Below are 17,310 nucleotides of genomic sequence, written 5' to 3'. Positions count from 1 at the left end.
GCGAGAAAGCTCATTAGTCTCATCCAGCCTGCTGAGCAAAGTTATTTGCAGACCATGGTAAGGTAAGGTTTGCCCTACGTCCTCCCTGCTGACAGCGAGATCAGCTGCAGGACCTTAGGTGATGCCCACTGATTCCCCAGCTCCTCAGCCAAGCACTCAAGGCTGCCCAGCCAGTCCAAGTACCTGAAAAACGAGACCCTAATGTCCCAGGAATTGGGAAGATTTTTGATTGGCTTATGTGACTTAATGCCCTTCGGCTTCTCATTTTGTGCTGCATCCAACACCAGCGCTTGTATCGATCTATCACACCCCCATGCTCTGCTTGCCTGCTCCCTCCAGAGCAACCAAAAAGAGGTCTTGCACTATTTACAACTGCAGTTATAAAACGAAATCCCCATTTTTTTCTCCAGGCATTTTAGCCCAGAGTCTTTCCCACTGTATCCGTAAGGTTTTTCTTAGTCACAGAGTTAAATGCTCTTGCACAGACTCTGGAGTTTGGATTCATGACACCAATTTTATCACAGACAGCACCTTGCCCAACTCGGAGAAAGAGACAACGATTATAGCTTCTCCACCTGAGATGCTGAACAGTCAAGAAAGCACCACGAAAACCGTTCTTAGGAGTTCCCGATCCCTTTTGTGCACATCCCAACTGCAAAAGCAGCCTGAGATGTGCATCTGCCTGGGAGACCCACCCGAGTGAGACCTCCTGCCGCTGCAGCAGCGCTGCTGGTGTTGACCCAGGTCATGCTACTCAAAGCCAATTTGGGCACCTCTGGACGAACCGCGGTGCCGGCAGCACGCACGCACCCAGTCCTGACGCGGCACACCTCTGTGACCCTTCCCCACAGGAGGGGCGTTTTCAGAGGAATGCACATCCAGTTGGTGGGAGTGCTGGGAAGCAAGCCTTTGGGATCAAGCCAAGGTTTTAGTTATGCTACGAAATAATTCGGACAGCTGCTGAGGGTCAATTCCTTCGCGCTCCGTTAGCCTGGCTGGCAGCAGGCTCGTCCCGCTGAAGCGGAGGGCTGGGAACAACACACGAGGGCTCCTGGCGCGCTGTCTGCGTCTCGGGGAGCACGGATTTGTCTGTGTTCACCCACCATCAGGGATGACACAGCCACGGGACGTCCTCCTGTCCTTAGAGAGCCCTTTATCAGCCGGGTCTTGCCCTGGAGTGAGCTTGTGCGGGAGCGCGTAGGGAGGCTGAGGAAACGCATGCAGCTCTCGCCTCTTTAGCACATACAAGGAAAATAAAAATACGGCCTCCCGAACCGCAGCAGCGTGCCAGGTGCTCCTCTGCCCACAGCCCCTGCTGAGCGGGGCGGCCTGACGCAGCAGAGACAACCAAAGCTGGCAAGGACAGTCAGAGGATCACAGACTGGTTTGGGTTGGAAGGGACTTCTGAAGATCACCTAGTCCTACCCCCTGCCCGGGGCAGGGACATCTGTCACTAGGGCAGGTTGCTCAAAGCTGAGCTTCCAACGATGGGGCATCCACAGCTTCTCTGGGCAACCTGTTCCAGTGTCTCACCACCTTCATTGTAAAAAATTTCTTATGTCCAACCTAAACCGACCTTCTTCTGGTTTAAAACCATTGCCCCTTGTTCTCTCACTAGACCCTTTGTTAAAAAGTCCCTCTCTGTCTTTCTTACAAGCCCCCTTCTTGAAGGAGGCCACAGGTGTTCAGAGCACGAACTGCCCTGGACAGTGTTTTTCTGCTGGACTGACCTGCCAGGCCCTCATCCAGCACACCCCTGGCCCCAGAAAGAGCTGCTCTTCAAGCAAAACCCAAAGACCAGCTTCCTGTGCAACTCAGGGTCCAAGAACCAGCTTGGACGTTGCAAGCAGGACCTCACAACACCTAACTGTCACGTGGGATCAGCACTTCAGGCACCCAGATCTGAAGTATCCCCCGCTTACAGCAGACTGAGAAGGGGCTGGGACCACTCTGAAGGTGACGAGATCCTTTCACACCTGCCACGTGCCTTGCCAGAGGTTGGTATTTTGAGATCTGCAGTTCAATCGAACCCCCAGCACAAAGCAGAAAGTACAGACAGCGAAAGGACCAGTTGCGAAACACAGAATGATTAACACACCAGCACCAGCCTCAGGAGGACCAGAAGAGCTTCTGCCTCTGCTTGGGGAGGAATGAGGACCATCCTTGTAGTCGAGCAAAGAGGGGGAAGACGCAACCACAGGCAAACCACAGGAGGAGGAAACTCACAGAACTCCAGGACTTACCTCCACCCACTTCCCATTGACTTCCATGAAGAGGACACAGAAGGGGTCAGATTTGGAAGTGACATCCCTGTCCAGAAGGTTTTGGCCGCAGATGGACAACTCGACTTTGCAGACACAGTACTGGGAGCCGACGGGCCCCGCTGGCGTGGGAGTCACGGTGTACGCCATGGACTCCGGCGGCAGCTCCAGGCAGTCTGCGGGACACAAGAACGGAGAGAAGCCTCAGTGCGAGCAGAAAGGCAGAAAACGCTTTGTTGGCACCGGTGGGCTGGGCACAGGCAGAGGGGCCACATCCAGAGCTTCAGGCTGTAAATTACACTCAATAAGCTACGAGGCTTTCCTGGCTCCAAAGCATCTGCTCTGCCCAGTCACCATCCCCATGTGGCCGTCACACCAGGCAGGTGTCCCGAGTGGGAGCCCAGCAGAGCATCTACCACCTGCCTTGGTTTTTCTCCATAAATAATAGATTTTCAAAGCAAGGTAACGTCTTCTGCTCACCCCTCTGAGGGAGTGGGGGGTCCCAACCTCTTCTCCCAGCATGCTGGGGTTATTTTGTGGGTAGGAACTACACTTCCACACCATCTTTCAGCAGGAAAACTGGTCGTCGTCTGGCTGGTCACAAGCCATGGACCGTGAACCTCAGCTGTGAGGCCCAAACTTGGGCTCTGCCCCCCAAATCATCATAAGAAAAGGGGTGAGACTGTGAGGATGAGTGGGGTGGAGGGCAGGTCCAGCCCTGGTTCAGCCCTATCTCCACCCGGCTCACCAGGTCAGCAGAAAGCAGTGGCTCTGGCAGCAATTAAAAAGTGGCAACAGTTGTTTCACGAAAGAGTAAGGCAAATGCGACAAACGCTGCATGACCTGGTGCATGGGCTGATTTACAAGGCCCTGATAAAAAATCTCCTTTGTCATAAGAAAAGCTTACCAAAAGTCTGCTACTAAAGGCATTTTGCAGGGACAAATGTGTTTTATACTATTAGTAGAGCAAAACCCCATCCCACGCAACAGTTTTGCCTTCTGATGCACTGTTGTGATGCACTCAGCAAAAACCACCAAAGGTGTTCAACAAAGAGAAAAAAAAAAAAAAAAGAGAAGAAAAAAGATTAATTTATACTAATAAACCTTTGTGGCTGGGGTTGCTAGTGGAGAGACAGCTCGTTTCAGCAGCTCCTTCAACACCTTTTGCCTTCTTTTTTCAGTGTCTCCTGGCTCATCCACTTATCTGAAAACTCCAAACATCACCTCCCTCCACCTCGATAATTCATCTGCTGCTGTGTGCCATTGAAACCGCAATTAATATGATTTGTTTGTTTTGCCTGGGCATGAGTATTTACAAACACCAGCGCTGCCAGGAGCTGGGCTGCTGCTCCGGCTCCAGGCTGGGATAGCGGGCAGGGATGGGGGACAGGGATGGGGGACAGGGATGGGGGACAGGGATGAGGTGACCCCAGCACGGCTGTGGCAGAGGGAGCTCTGGGCTCACTGCCGGCTGCCCTGAGCGCTCAGTCCCATCTGCAATGAATACTGAGCAGAAAACATAAAACAGCTCCAAGGTGTTGAGCCCTCCAGTCCTACCTGTCAATATCGCTGCTTGGCACTAAGTTACCCAAAACAAGCCTGATTTTAACCCGTAACAGTAAATACAAGTTATTCATCACAGCCCACTGCACAGGGCAAGAGCAGTGCAATCTCACCAGCTCCATAGGAACAAAGAAACATCTCCAGAAAAAGAAAATCCCCATCCTTGGCTGCACACACACACACGTGTACATCACCGAAACCGTACTTACGTCCCTTCCCTGACTGCAGTTTCCCCTCCCAGACCAAGCCCGTCTCGTGCCATCGCCTCCCGTTCACAGCAGCGCGACACCAAAACGGTGGCACACGTAGGCAACCCTCCATCTACTGCAACTTCTGGAAGAAACACATGCAGAAGCAAAAGTTCTCCTGGCTCATCCACCCCGAAGCCCCTGCAACTGCTGGGGCAACGGCTCCAAAACACCCGTCCCCACCGGAGCTGCCTCTGCTCCTCTCAAGCCCATGTTGCCGGTAGCAGCTAAAAGAAATTTTTTTTTTTTTTTTCTTTAGCGCACAGATCATCTAATCGATGTCTTAAAATAGCTGGGCCTGTTCTATTTATGCTACTGCCTGTCTGCCTCTCCCTCCAAAAAGCAAACATGGGGAAGCTGTGCTGGTGTGGACCTGGTCCTGCCAGAGCAGGGACAGCTGGGCTGGGTTTTTCCATCTCCCCTTCCCCCAAATCTCGGCGCCGTCTCACAAAAAGCAGAGACAGCAAATGACTCAGTGGAAAAAGCTTTTTCCCAGGGCTGGCAGGCACCAAAACATCCTCTCGGCGCATTGCACATCGCCCCTGCTACAGCCCCTGCGCTCAGCCTGCCGTGCTCCCTGGGGAGCGCACGGTTGGAATGGGCATGGGGAAGAGGAGAGGCGGCCAGCACCTGCTGGGGACACCTGAGGCCAAAGACCTGATGGGACTTGAGTCCCCTGCATGGACACACTGCCCACCCCAGCACCCAAAACCAGGGACCACTGACCTCTCCCCGAGGTGCCACCCTAGAGAGCTTGATGCCACCTCATGGGTGCCAAGCACAAAATCCTGCGGTTGCCCCTTCCCAGGAAGGCAAAAAGCAGTGGAAAAATGTTGTCATTTCTTTCCCCGCTATCCCAGTAAATATGATTTTTCCACCAAGGAGCTGCTGGTCCAACCAGCCAACCAGGGACAAAGATGCCAAAGAGATGGGCAGCTCTCCCGAATCATGGTGCAGGCTACTCCTTCCCCCAGCTCCAGTCCTGGTATAAAACCCTGAGGAGCACAAGCATCCTGATTTCAGCCAAAAAGTAATTAGTTTAAATTAAAAAGTCATTTTCCCAGCCAGGCTGGCTCCTTGAACAACCCCACGGAAAGGGTAACGCTCAGACAGGTGGCAGGAGCAGAGCGTGGTGATGCCAACAGGGCATGGCCAAGTCTGCAGGTGCCACCGCCGCCCATCCACACACACCATCCCGTCCCGGGAAACGGCCCCGGGAGCCGCAGCCACCGCTCCTCCCGCTGTGCTGGCATGGACCCAGCACTGTCCCTGGGGCCAGGCGGGGCCCGTCCCCTCCAGCCTGGGCAGCAGCCGCCGGTCCCCATGGCTCAGAGGCTTCGCATTTGAGGCACCACCAGGCTTCAGCGAGACAAGGGCATTGTAACCCCCCAGCAAACACTTTAAATTCAGGGCGGGAATTGCGCTGGCACTGAAAGAGCCGGCTCGTCATCATCTGTATTCCAGTCTCTCCTCCTTTTTTTGTTCTACTCTCCCTCCATTCGCCGCCCTGAAGAAGGTCCTGCGACTCACTTGGCATCTGCGGACAAGTATTCTCCCAACGTACAATCCCAGCTGCCGGCTTCGTTCCAACCACACAGACGCGTGGGCTCCTGCCAAAACACAGCCAGGCTGACAACCAGAGGTCTCAGGGACAAGCACGAAGGTCTGATTGCCCCATGGTCCCATCTGCCATCAGGCATAGCAGATGCCTGAAGAGATGTCATGCAAGAGCAGGACCAGGGTGGAAGGACCTGGTCCCCAGATCCTGTCTGGGCTCCAGTTTCTAGGATCTCCTGAGCCAGATGCATCTCTGCACTTTGTAACCTTCAAGTGCTTTTTCTTCCATGACTTGGTCACCTCCAGGTCACTCTGCATCCACAACGTCCCGCAGCGAGGGGTTTTGCTGCCTGGGGGACACACACAAGCCCTGGGGCCACCCAGAACATTGGAGATGAACATCTGGGAGCCACAGAGCAATGCACACAGATGTTCTCGTCCTTCTCCTCCTCACCTCATGGGCCCCCCAATCTCTACAGCAGATCCCCAAAGCACATGCAGAAGGGCCGGCTGGAAGCTCTGGGATCTTTTATCTCTCTCTTATCTGGAGGAGGAGGAAGGGAAGGAGTTACCTGTTTTGCAAACTAACTTCTGCCCTGGGAGGTTCCCCTTCTCTCCGCAGAAGAAAAGCCCCACGAGAACAGTCGCTCAGGCCACACTAAGGCCCCATTTTAAGCATTAACTGGAAAAAAAAAAAAAAAAAAGCTGTACTCTACGTGAAACTTTTGGGGGCTTTTTTAATGTTAATAGTGCTGTCAAAATTCAGCGATCTCCTCTCCTTAAGGAAATAAGATTTATTTTCACAGAGAATGCCAGGCATACTTGAAACAGCCCCAGAAGTACCGATATCCACCAGTGATGCCATGCAAAGTCCCTCTGGGTCCCTCCTCAGGATGTCCCTCCCTCCCTTTGGGACGACCTGTGATTTCTGTAATACCCTACAGAAGTCACCCGTGACTCAGTTTACCCCACTACAGCCTACTGCAATTGTCGAAGCAAATCTCCTTTCTGGAAGAGGAAAATCAGAGAGATGAGTATCAAACAGGTGGATTTGGGTTCCTACAAAGCACATATCCGAGCTTACAGGCAGCAAAGGCACAGCAGGAGAGCAGAGCTACCTGAGGGAAGATGAAGAGCAGGTGAAAATGGGTTGTCAGAAGACTGAAGCAACGAAGAGGAGTAGGAGAACACAGAAACCAGTTGCCCAGAGCAGCAGAAAAGCCGAAACGCAGCACTCACAGAGCTGGAGATGCCAGGAAAAGCCGGGATGTGCTGTGACAGATGCCCGATGCAGATCCCCACGCCGTCAAAACCCGCACCGGCCGCTTTCCTCCCTCCCGTCAACAAATACAGTCTCCTCCAGAATTATTTTGCAAAGCAAAAATGTTTGCTTTTCAGTCTCGCCTAGGCAACACGGTGGATTTGCCAGACTGCATCTGGTCTTAATAACAGCCTCGTTACCTTCCGAATGCACATGCAATTAGTCATGTACACAGCCCCGAGTTGCTGGTGTCACCAGCAAATGCCTCTGCTGCGGGTGAGCAGGCTGGGGCGGCAAAGAGGGGATGCTCACACATGAAAACTCCCTGCAAGGATGTACCTTGGGTACCCGCTACCATCAAAGGATCTTTGTCCCACATGCAAGGCAGGGAAGGGCTGGAAACTGCTTCTGAGCATCCCAGCACAGGTGGCATGGCTGGGACTGAGCTCAAATTCTCCCAGAGATCTGTGGTAGACGTGGCAGAAGGGGATGCCCAGGCTGGGCTCTGGTTTCCAGGCTGACACACTGTGAGTCCCACAGTCCTGTCTGGTGGAAGAAGCAGCCAAGGGCACCGTGGCCCCAACCTCGGCTGTGGCACACAGCCCTCCCACCACAGCCTGAGAGCAGGGGACCATCCTGTTTTCTGCTTTCTACAGACCCCTTCCTTGGGCAAAGCCCCTCGCTCCTCTGTGCTGCTTCCCCTCTCCTCAACTCAAGGGTCTGACCCAGGGCTGACTGCTGCCTGTGGGGATTTAGGACTGTGAAGAGGGTTGTCAGCAGCTGGAGCCAGGGAAGATGCTCCGAAGAATCCGGGTGGATGAAAGTAATAACCCCCCTCCCGATCAGTGAGTGTGGGGGTCTCCCTGTGCTGCCCATTAAGCACAGAGCTCATCAGCACTATCCACTGCTCATCTCATTTTGAAAACATCATCACCCGAAAAGCCACTCCAAAGCACTTCCCCTGCCCAGTCCAGAGACGAGGCAGCTGCTGCAGATCTCAAGCACAAACCCACCACCTCCAGCCGCCCCCGCCATCCCCACATGTGCCACCGCAGCTGCTGGACACCAGCAGAGAAACCAGCTCGTGAGGAAGGACCCGCGGGGCAGCAGCAAGGCTCCTCCACACAGTCCCACCCTGCGCTGCATCCCCCTCCTGCTGCAGCCCTGATGATGTCCCCCGGGGTCCCCACGCATCCTCTCGTGACACCACCCAAACCCACCACCCTGGCTGCTTCCCCTGTCCAAGCGGACACCAGAGGTCCCTGGGGCTGCTCTGCCCCGCACGGCCGCCCTGCAGCTCAGGGCAGCTGCTGTCCCTGCGACGAGGGCATCGGGAAAGGCGAGAGCCCCTGCAGCAGTCCCAGACCTGTGCCACAATCTCTCTGGGCTGGAGGCCGGTCCCTTCATCACTGTAGGGACACGGCCACTGCCCGGTCACCTTTGCAGGACCAGAGGATGGGACCCACGTCACCGCAGAGGGTCTCACACCCGCGGAGACACCAAAACTGGGGATCTCGTAAGCCGGGGATGTGCAAGCAAAACCAAACACCAGGACGCGCTCCCAGTGTGCCGGCGGCTGCGGAGGGCAGAGCCTGCCCTGCACTGGGGGAGCAAAGGGAACCGCTTTTGCTCTCCAGCCCCCTCCAGATGAAGTCTGAAAATGTCATCACACTGCTTCCCCCGCAAAGTATCTAAAACCACTTACCGGCGAGAAACCACAAGCCCTGAAGAGCAAGAGAGCCGAGTGCTCTGGAGAGGACAGGGCCCCCGGGCTCCCAGCAGCAACGGTGTTTCCGTAGTTCTCCCCCGGCGGAAAGCCAAGGGCTCCAGCCTCGCAAGCGAAAGCAAAACTCACTTCTCCACACCCAGCGTGACGTGCCAGGGAGGCAGCACCAGCGCTGACAGGGGTCTGGAGGAGCTGCAGGGACTGAGCGCATTTTTTGGGTGAGCGCTCGGAAAACCAGAAAGTGGCAAAAAACACCACGTGAAAAAAGTATTTCCTCGAAACCCAAGAGAAAATAGAGGGGCTCTGATGGCTGCTACCAGACAACTGCACCCTGGGCGCTTCTGCAGGAGGCAGAGCTCAGCCTCGTTGCATGCCCTGTGCCTGCTGCATGCCCCACGGTTGCTGCGTGCCCTGCACCCGCTGCATGCCCTGCTCGCTAATCCACGTGTTGTTTCAGGAGCGGCAGCAGCTCTGAACTTGCCGCTCAGAAATGGAGAAAGGGCGAGCAAGGGGCAGGGCAAGACGAGAGCGCAGCAGCGTGCTCCGCTAAGGACACGCAGCGATGGCCGAGCCGCGCGGACTGACCCTGTTCCAGTCCCCGCCGGCAAGCGCGTATTTGGCTCAGATGCGCTGAGAAGATTGTACGATTTCACTTGACCGCAAGCTGCCTCTGGGGCTCAACTTAGGGAAATCTGTGATTTAGGGCAGAAAACATCGTGATGTCACTGTGAATCCCAGCAGTCGCATCGAACCCTGTATACAACCACCCTACAAAGCAGACCCAACGAAAAGGTTTATGCGCTGCCGTTTCCTTCCCTTCACCATGCTGGAGCAGAAAACAGAAAACGTGGCCCAGTGGCCACGAGCGAGCAGGAGGCCGGGTGCTGCGGGCAGCCCGGCACAGGCAGCACACGCGGGAGGCTCCGTCCAAGAGCCAAATGCCAAACGCGAATCTCTTACCTCCCCACGGCAGCGATGCTCGTGTCGGACACGTGCTCCGGGTGGGACAAAGAAGCAAACCAGGAGACGCAGCGAGGGACGACAAGGCGCTCTCAGGATTTTGGGCAGATTTTAACTGCCAGCAACTGCATTAAAACATTCCTACCCCGATATGACAGCAGCCGTACAAGCTGCTCTCGTGATGGGGGAAATGCATCTGCTTCAACGACCAGTAAAAGCAGATCTGGAGGAAGAAGTTGACTTAATTACAGCCAGACCCTATGATGCGTAAAGGAGCAGGGCAGCCCCGTGCGGACGGCTGTAAAGGACGCGCAGCCAGCGGGCTCCCTCGCAGGTGCATAGGGAACCTCCGGCATTCCAAGTGCACTGAATGTAAACTGCCTGTTTAACTTATTAAAGGCTTTTCTAAGTTACTGAAAACAAAAATGCTGGCTTTCTGAATTTTAATTGAGCTCCTATTTTTAGCCAACACCATATATCACACGTGAGAGGGGAAGAAAAAATCAGCACTGAAGTGATGAGAAATATCTTTAACTGCTTTCTAACAGAACCATATGCCAAAACTACAAGCTTGCCAGCCAGAACGGCCCTGCCAGCGGCCCCAGCGGTGGACATGCAGGTCCCTCCACCCATGCACCATTTCATCCCCACAGCAGCCAGAGCTTCAGAGCCCTTCCCCTGGTAACATCAATAAATATTAATTAACAGGTAGTTATGTGCAATGCTGACATTAAACTAGAGAAAGCACCGCTGATGGCCCCAGGGGCTGGAGCCCACCTGCACCCTGCACAGAGGTGACTCTCGTCATGACGATCTGACCTTTTCATAAAGAACTGGGTGGTTTTGGCCCAATTTGCAGCAGAGAGATGCTGCCACTTGACATGAGAAGCTTTGCCCTGAAATGTATTTGTATGCCAACGATCCAAAAAATGCAGCAGTTTACATTGAGAATTATGTCTGATAAATTCTCGACTCCTTCCCAACAGCTTTAGACACCGCTCAAGGCAATATAAAACTCAGTTTAAAGGGTTGCACAGCACTGGACTTGCTGTTCAACAGTAAAAGTTGCATTTCCAGCTCGTCTCATTTTTAAAATCAGCCTCACGACGGCTGATGTTTCTTCCTGAATCCTCAGCTTCTGGAACCACGTGATGACGGAAAATCCAGGGCTGGGGGGAAGGCAACTATTTTAGATGCAAGTTTTTTCCTGCTGGCTACAGGCAGAAAAATCTGACCCAAAGTCTCAGCAAAAGCAGCAGGCAGACAAGAAGTGGAGCCCTTCTTGCTGAATACTATACTTGTTTGTTTTTTCTGATATTTTAAGAATATTATTATGATCTCCAAACTCACCTTAGTTCCTGGGAATTACTTTTTCCCCTGCTCCTGTGATCCAAACAAGTACACTCGCAAAACCAGCCGCCAGGAAACCGAGCCAAAGCAGCAAAAACTGATGACTCAGGTCCCTCAACAAATATTTTACAGAGGTTTAAAAGACAAACTGCAAGATTTCAGAGGGCGGGGAGGGAATGAGTTCAATTATTTTTTTTCACACTGTTTTGTGGTTTTGCACCCTGCCAGGAGCACCATTTTTAACACCTGGCTACTCCACCATTTCAGAAAATTTACCTTTTCTTCTCCTTTCCCCCTGCCCTGCCTCTGAACACAAGCAAAGGCTCTCACATAAAGAGCTCCTTATGAGTGCTGGCAACCCCAAACCAGGACGGGAGACTGCAAGCACTGCTTTTTCATCAGTTAGCTGGGTATTACGTTCTCGGCACACCGACAGCTCCCGGAGAACAAGCCCTGATTTATGGTGGTACAAGCAACTCCGGCCAGCTTTCCCCAGTCGGAGGTTTCCACTGGAGTCAGTGGGAAACTCTTTCTGCTGGGTGTACCAGGAGCAAAAGAAGTTGTTGTTCCTCCCAGACTCTTCACACACCACGCTTCGACTGCGAAAAGAGCAACAAAGCCGATGCAATTCCAGCAGACAAGTGGGCAGGCTGGTAGATCCAGGGGTGGCTGGTGGCCACTCCAGAGCTGCGTAACCCCCTGTTTTAGAGCAAGGCAGCAGGATGGACAGGGGATGAGTGGAGATGAGGACTGTAAGGGGGATGCACAGCAGAGACCCCCCCCCACCCAGGGCAAAGAGCATCTTCAGATGCAGCTGAAAACCCAGCAGGGAACCCAAACAGGATTCTCCCATACTGGAAACCCGGTGCCCCTCACCTCCAGCACAGACTGACCAGGCACTAGGGTCCTCAGGCTTTACAAACTGCACCGGCCCGCAAGGAACCAGCACAGGGTCCCTCGCTGCCCACCAGCGCAGACCCCAGGAGTAAGGATGTCCCCAGGGCAGGACGTGCTGATGCGGCTCTAGATGATCTCATTTCTCCTTAGATCAAGCTCAGAAAGGCAGTGGGGAGGGAGAAGCATCACAGGCAGCACCTCAAATAATACCAGCAGTCCCAATCGGAATGCTCCAGAGGCAACAGCAGAGAAAAAAAAATGCACATCACGAGAAAAATGTATGTCCCAGGCTATAACACAGCTGTAACTAAAGCAAATGCAGCGTTTTCCCGAGGTCACTCCAGGAAAACATCCTCCACCAACTCATTCCATCAAAACAGATCCTTTCCACACGCCCCGAGTTTTTGTTCCCAGCCTTCCTCCTCCCATCGCTCTGCTCCCCACCCCCTGACAGGCTACAATGGGATGTGATTTCTGGACTATAATAAAACATTTTCCAACACCCAGAAAAAGCACAGAGGTGTCTCATGGCAGCACAAGAGCTCCCAATACCTGGGCTGGCAGGAGCAGGCTGATGCTGGAGATGGGGGAGCAATATCAGAACTGAGTGTCCCTGAGCTGTGCTCGCACTGGCCTGATTCTGACTCCAGCTTCTCCAGCAAGGTTCAAGTGCATCTCCAGGAGGCTTCAAACCTGGGGCTCAAGGTTCACAAGGATCCTCTCAGTTCCTTCCTATAAAGCAGCTCAGGCTCTTGGGGAGTCAGCAGAAAGGACCCAGCCCTTCAGAGACATTTCTGCCACTGCTCTGCTCCCAGCTCACCTCTCCAGCTCCTGCTCCACCCTCCTTGTGGTGACCAGCTCCGAAGGGTGTGTTTGCCCACCAAATCCTCCAGCCCCGCTGGCTTTAATCCAGCCTCTCACCAAAATTAGGGTTACTCACCCAGAGACTTATTGCATCAGGTCCTCAGGCTGGTGGAGCTGATGGGAAAACACCTCCCTGCCTGCCATCCTCCGAGCACCCTCACGCTGCCGAGCCAAACGCTCTGCTCGTCGCTGTCTCAGAGGACGAGGCGTCTTGCTGGGCACGGGGAAGAAGAGAGGGGCAGCCCATCCGTGAGCGCGAACCCTCTGGGTGCCCCCCTAAATGTGCTGCACGAAGGATATCACCACCCGCCGGAGCAGCATCGGGCTGCAAACAGCTCCCGAAGAAGCGCTTCTGCACTTCCCCAGTGTTCGGCTGGCCAGACCCCCCCCCGCGACTTGATGCCGGAGGAGAAAGAGAGGAGCTTGCAGCAGCTGCCAGGAAAAACCCCAACCAAACACTCCCAGCCTTGGGGAGCGAAGTCGCCAGGCCCTGGCGCTTTCTTTGTTGCGGGGGGCGGGCGGGTCTCGCATCCAGTTGGCATCTTTGGGAGCAGATGTGGATGCACAAAGTGGGGACGGGTGGGACAACTTTTACACCGTTCGTGAACAGAGGGGCCCAGGCTGGGGAAGGGGAGTGTAAAGTGATGGGGAGGGGGCAGTCCCAGGGGTGGAGGAGCTGATCCAGGGGTTGGAGGGTCTGTCCCCAGGGATGGAAGGTCTGATCCAGGGGTTGGAGGCGCTGTCCCTGGGGGTTGGAGGCTCTGATCCAGGGGCTGGAATGTCTGTCCCGGGGGATGGAGGGTCTGTCCTAGGAGAAAGAAGGCAGCAGGGACACCATGCACCCCCACGACAAGCCGCTGGGGACACAGATCCCCATGTGGCGGCTGACACCGGGGTTACAGTGACCGCGCAGCACGACCCTCCCGCCGGGACACCGGAGCTCACCACCCGCGCACATCCCCACGGCTCCCACCGCCCGCCCCTCCACGCTGAACGATCCCACCGTGGGGCTGGCTCAGCCACCCGCGTCAAGACGGATGCGCCCCCCTCTCCCCCGGGACTCACCCCCGGGACTCACCCCCGGGACTCACCCCCGGGACTCACCGCCGCGGGCCGGCCGAGCAGCTCCCGCGGGGCCGTGGGCTCAGCGTCTCCCCACGGCCGCGCCCGCCCCCCGCCATCGCCGCCCACCCTCCGCCCCGAACGGGGCGGAGGGTGGGCGGCGATGGCGGGGGGCGGGCGCGGCCGTGCTGCCCCCTCCCCCGACAAGCTTTTTGGTTTCACTCTTTGGAAAAAAGCAAATACGAGACGTGGAAAGGCTGGGAAAAAAAAAAAAAATCCTACCAGTTACAATGAAAACATAACTTTGTTGGATCATCACCCTTCGCTTTTAACCCAAAACCAGTGTTTTTTGCGCTGCCCGGATGCCAGCGGGGCTCATCCCGCCTGTGGGTGCTCCCGGTGCTGGCATCACCCTGTCAAAACCAGGACAGGGTCCGGGTTGGGACGCTGCGTCCTGCGGTGGCTCTGGCTGATGCTGCTTCCCACGGGAAAAAGCTGGTGAAACAAGGAAAACAGGTGCGCGCCCAATGCTGCCCCAGAGCTGGGGGGAGCCCACGCCATGGGGCTGGCCAGCATCGCACCCCCCGACACCCCGCTTGGCCCGGGGAGCCGGCGTGATTCCCTTCCCAGCCTGGTGCCACCGGGGTTTGCACCCAACGTACCATTAACAAGCTCACCCGACACTCGGCAGTCACATCATCAAGCATCAGGAATGTTTATATAGATATTTTTTTTATATGGAGACAGGGTAATAAGACAAGAAGCCTCCCTCTGAGGCTTCAGCTTAAATACGCTGTCTGTATTTGTACAGAGCCCTCTGCTACAGGATCTGTTCGTGCTTTTGAAGATCAATGGTAAAATAAGTACTGTATTGCCCCTGCCCAGCTATCCCCTCTCCTCCAGCTTGAGCTGTCAAAGCCAGAAGAGGTTGAAAGCACCCAGTCAGTTTTCAGCATGGATGAGGTTCCCCCCCGCCAGCCCCGCTCCCTTCCCAGCACCCCAGGAGCGGGACTGGGGACACAGGACACGTTCACGGGTCACAAACGCTCCTGCTCAGCACAGGTGACACCACAGGCAACATCCAGCTAATAGCTGAGCCCCATTTTTAGGAGCAAACCCCTTCTTTCCATGTAAATCTGGCCAGAAACCATCACAGGAAGGGATGAGGTTGTGCCTGAAAGAGGAATTCAGTAGGAGAACCGGGGTCTGTGCCAGACCTGCCCTCTTCCCTCCATGCCCGTGGCCTAAAATGTCACTTTGTGGAGAAGGCAGAAGCAGGCGGTATTTCATAAATGCAAACGTGCCCATTTTCTCCAAAATTAGTTTTTCCTATGTTTTCTCTCCTGCCCAGCAGGATGCCTCCAAGCCATGGCAGGTTTAGCTGGAACTGGTTTTAGCGGAGGGGAAACAGCGGCTGCATTTCCAGCTCTACAAGACAGCAGCCATTGCGTGCAAAAGCCCGGCCCAGCCTGGCTCCGGCTGTTCCTAGCACAAAAACCAGGCTCCTCATCGCCCTCCAGCAGCGTGTTTATTTACAGCAGTGTATTTCTTTCTAAAGATCTGGTCTCATGGGACAAATTCCCTTCTGTGTATGAAACCAGTACTGACTAGCTCAGATATTGTCTTCCAGAGACTGCAGGCAGCCTGAAACAATAGGGGTGTGCAGAACATCCCGATTCATTTCCATTTTTGGACCACAATAAATCTGAAACGTAGTAGTAACAGCTCTAAAAATGGACCACGTTAATTATCTGTTTGGAAATCGGTTTGGTATTCAGCCTTCACACACAATCCCCAATGGCCTCATGTCTTCCTGCATACCAGAAGATTCATTTAATCCCTCAAAAATTAGACAAAGCTCCCAGGTTCCCCTTGGAAACTTTCAGATGCGAACGTAAACTGGAACATGGACATGAGCAATGAAATGAAATGGGGAGCACAATGAGGAAGGGCGGCCTAAAAGTCTCTGGCATTCGATGCAAGAAACAAACTTGGGACCAATTGTGTTCTTGTGTTTCACATACAACTCAATCCAAATCTCTTTTTTTTTTTTTAAATGCAACCCACGCACTCAAAAGACAGCACAGAGCCTGCTTTTAGCCAAAATCACTGGACTACAGACAACCGCTTCCCATTTTTGGGGTTTTGCTGACACCTGGTGTTCTCGAAAAGATGCTGTGACATCCTGCAAGTCCCTTCCCTGGGGCTTGCGCTGGGGTGGCCGCTCTCTCAGGTCAGACAGACATGTGTCTTGGAGCTAATCCTGAATTTGGGGAAGAACCTGAGAAATGCAGGTGTGCATGTAGATTCGAGGCACTCTCTGATGCGCTGCAGCAGCCGCATTTGCAGCATGCCCTGTACCTCATGGTGCAGGTGTACGCTTCCTAACTTCAGGAGTCAGGGGAGCTGCAGGGGGGAAATATCAGGTCTCATCTATTTTTAAATGGTGAATTTCATTGCAAGGGAAAACAATCCAACAAGACTTAAACCCAAGAGATCTCTCTACAGTGGCTGCTCTACCCAAGGCAGCCATTCAGGGTTAGCATCCAAGACCCAGAAAACAAAGCTGACTTGAAAAGTCAAGCACTCAAAGCAGTATTCTTATTTATTCAGTTAAAGCACATTTTATTCCCCAACAAAAAGGGAGGAAAAACAATAAGCAAGAAGGAATGTTTCACACCAGTAAAGGAGCAAAATAAATTATCGCAACACCTGAACAAATTCCAGTGCAGGAGTGGGTGGCAATAGGAGACGATACAATGGAGCTGAACAAAGATCTGCCTGACAGTGATATTTTCTGGTTTTCCCCCAGTACCTGGGCCTGTGGTAACAGCAAAAGGCTCTGGACGCTATCGAAGATGACAAAATGGCCATCACCAAGTGCACTAAAAAGTCCACCCCCAGTACTTTCCTTCGTCATACAGAGTAAAACTCAGCCTCTATTATCTACCACACACAGTCCTACTAAAATGATGTTTCAAATGCAGGAAAAAAATTAATTTCCAGCTCAAAGCCTGGATCAAAACAGACTGTTACTGCAAACTCTGTCCAAATTCCTGTACTCCCAAAAGAAGTCCTAGGAGAGCAGGGCCAGAGAAGAGCCCACCTGACAAACACGCTCACCTTGAAAGTTGTGACGAGCCAACGGCCCTGAGATGCCTTTTGGTACGTGATCATGCTGCCTTTTGTGCCACACTCCTCCTCTGCTGGGTGCTGGGAGGATTTGCATCTGCAAACTAGATCTGAAAATATAGAATGAAAATAAAAGCTACATTTGGTGAAGCTTTTCCTAAATTCCAGTGTTTGAATCGCCAGTACTTGATTACTTTATTGAATTATGGCCTGATAAGGACTTTTGCTAACTTTTAAAATTTATTGCTGCTTTTAAACCTTTTACAGAGCACAGTCTCTGCAAAATGCATCTTACCTCTATGCAACAATATCAGTATCTCACAGAGCCTAATGCTGATTTTAAAATAAGGACAGTGGCTCTCCCAGGAATAAGAGGCACCAGTTCTCCACATCCTCTGCCCAAAGGTTTGCTGGACCAGCATTTCTGTC

The 17,310-nt window shown here is 53.6% G+C and overlaps 1 protein-coding gene across 5 annotated transcripts in view; it reads right to left on the bottom strand.

Annotated features, from left to right (window-relative positions):
- CPNE2 (copine 2) overlaps positions 1-13,863 on the bottom strand; it is a 51,368-nt gene extending 37,505 nt beyond the window's left edge. Inside the window, exons 1-3 of one of the 5 annotated variants that reach the window (XM_065640773.1) lie at positions 13,792-13,842; positions 6,202-6,311; positions 2,244-2,437 (exon numbers count right to left, since the gene is read on the bottom strand). In XM_065640773.1, coding sequence (XP_065496845.1) covers positions 2,244-2,411 — 168 coding nt within the window. In that variant the 5' untranslated portion in view covers positions 2,412-2,437; positions 6,202-6,311; positions 13,792-13,842. Of the gene's footprint in view, positions 1-2,243; positions 2,438-6,201; positions 6,312-8,595; positions 8,659-13,778 lie in introns of those variants that run through there. The other 4 variants (XM_065640774.1, XM_065640770.1, XM_065640772.1 and 1 more) reach the window with 4 other exon arrangements.
- Between the last annotated feature and the right edge of the window lie 3,447 nt (positions 13,864-17,310).

This window comes from Caloenas nicobarica, chromosome 9 (genome assembly GCF_036013445.1).
Source record: "Caloenas nicobarica isolate bCalNic1 chromosome 9, bCalNic1.hap1, whole genome shotgun sequence".
NCBI lineage: Eukaryota > Metazoa > Chordata > Aves > Columbiformes > Columbidae > Caloenas > Caloenas nicobarica.
Note: the sequence above shows the minus strand (reverse complement) of the source record. Positions and strands in the feature narration are given on the sequence as shown.